At 44.0% G+C, this 1,566-nt stretch overlaps 1 protein-coding gene across 1 annotated transcript; it reads left to right on the forward strand.

Moving 5' to 3' along the window:
* Positions 1-684: 684 nt before the first annotated feature.
* LOC106733719 (60S ribosomal protein L37a-like) lies at positions 685-954 on the forward strand (the record flags this gene model as incomplete). The annotated part of the gene is made up of 1 exon (XM_014583690.1): positions 685-954. A coding segment is annotated over exon 1 (270 nt), but the record flags the coding sequence as incomplete, so codon positions are not given.
* Positions 955-1,566: the final 612 nt, after the last annotated feature.

Below are 1,566 nucleotides of genomic sequence, written 5' to 3' on the forward strand. Positions count from 1 at the left end.
TTTATCGGTATTCGAAAATAATTGCTCATGCTTTCAGGTGAAAAAGGAAACTAAGAAATTAAATATCTAATGTTGCAGAAGACATTTGTGGTGGATACTCTCATATTTCTGATGGAAGTATATACAACTCGATACATTTAAATAAAAACTAGTTTGACAATAATACATGAACACTGAATTTCGGTATTTAGTATCTTAAATTCTGTCAGCCTATTCATAACTAAACAGAATCAAAACTTATTAATGTGTTAGGGCCAACAGGTGGCATAGTGGTTAAAGCACTGGACTCCCACATGGCTGACTGTGGTCAAGTCCTGGACCTGGTGACTTGCTGTCTCACTTTCTGTCTCTCTCGCGTGAGCGCATGTGTGCTATTGTGAAATTAAATAATGATAATAACAATAAAACTAAATAAATATTTTTAAAAATACCTTATTAATGTGGTGTTACCTTCCCTCTACCACAAGAGAGAATGCTGATTTTATTTACTTCATTCCTGCCCTCACCTCTCCCCTTTTCCTCCCAGAGGATGTTCATCTCTCCCAGAATGTAGTTAAGGCCTTTTGAGATGTAGAATTCAAGACTGGAAAGAAATGGGGGGGGGGATAAAAAACTAAACTGATTTGGGGTGATTAAAAAGTAACTGGTAGTTGCTCTCTGGGCTCGGACCTAGTTGGTGGCGGAATGGCTAAACACACCAAGAAGGTCGGCGACATCAGTAAATATGGGACCCGCTATGGTGCCTCCCTCTGGAAAATGGTGAAGAAAATTGAAATCAGCCAGCACGCCAAGTACACCTGCTCCTTCTGTGGCAAAACTAAGATGAAGAGATGGGCTGTGGGGATCTGGCACTGTGGTTCCTGCATGAAAACGGTAGCTGGTGGTGCCTGGACCTACAACACCACCTCGGCTGTCACAGTGCAGTCAGCCATCAGAAGACTGAAGGAATTGAAAGACCAGTGGAAGCTCCATAGACATTTGGAATATCACTAGCTTACAATAAATGGGTTAATTTATGTAACAAAAAGAAAAAAAAAAGTAACTGGTAGTTAATGGCTATGTCGTTGGACTCCCACGTAGTCAATCGCGGTTCGTGTCCCCGACCTGGTGGCTTAAAATTCATGCCGGACACGTGTGCATGAGTGCCCAAGATCCCGAGAGGAGAATGGAGGAGAAGGGATTGCGGCGTGACCATCCCCCCTGGGGGGTGATTTCTCGCTTTCTGTCTCTCTGTCTCTCTCTGTCTGTCTGGCGAGCGCACGCGCCCTATAGCAAAAACCTCTCCAAAAAAAAAGTAACTGGTAGATGGGCTCATCAAGTGGTGTAGTAGTTAAGGCACTGGACTGACACATGACTGACGGCAGTTTGAGTCCTGGACCTGGCAGCTTGAAACTCAGGCCCAGCGCATGTGTGCGCATGCCCAAAATCCCATGGAGAATGGAAAAGATGGGATTGCAGCATGGCCATCCCCACAGTGGGTGGGTGGGTGGTGGGTGATTTCTCACTTTCTGTCTCTCCACCAAGCACACAAGCCTTAGAGCAAAAATATTTTAAATAAATAAATAA

This window comes from Tupaia chinensis, unplaced genomic scaffold, assembly GCF_000334495.1.
Source record: "Tupaia chinensis unplaced genomic scaffold, TupChi_1.0 Scaffold144568_1, whole genome shotgun sequence".
NCBI classification, from domain to species: Eukaryota; Metazoa; Chordata; class Mammalia; order Scandentia; family Tupaiidae; genus Tupaia; species Tupaia belangeri.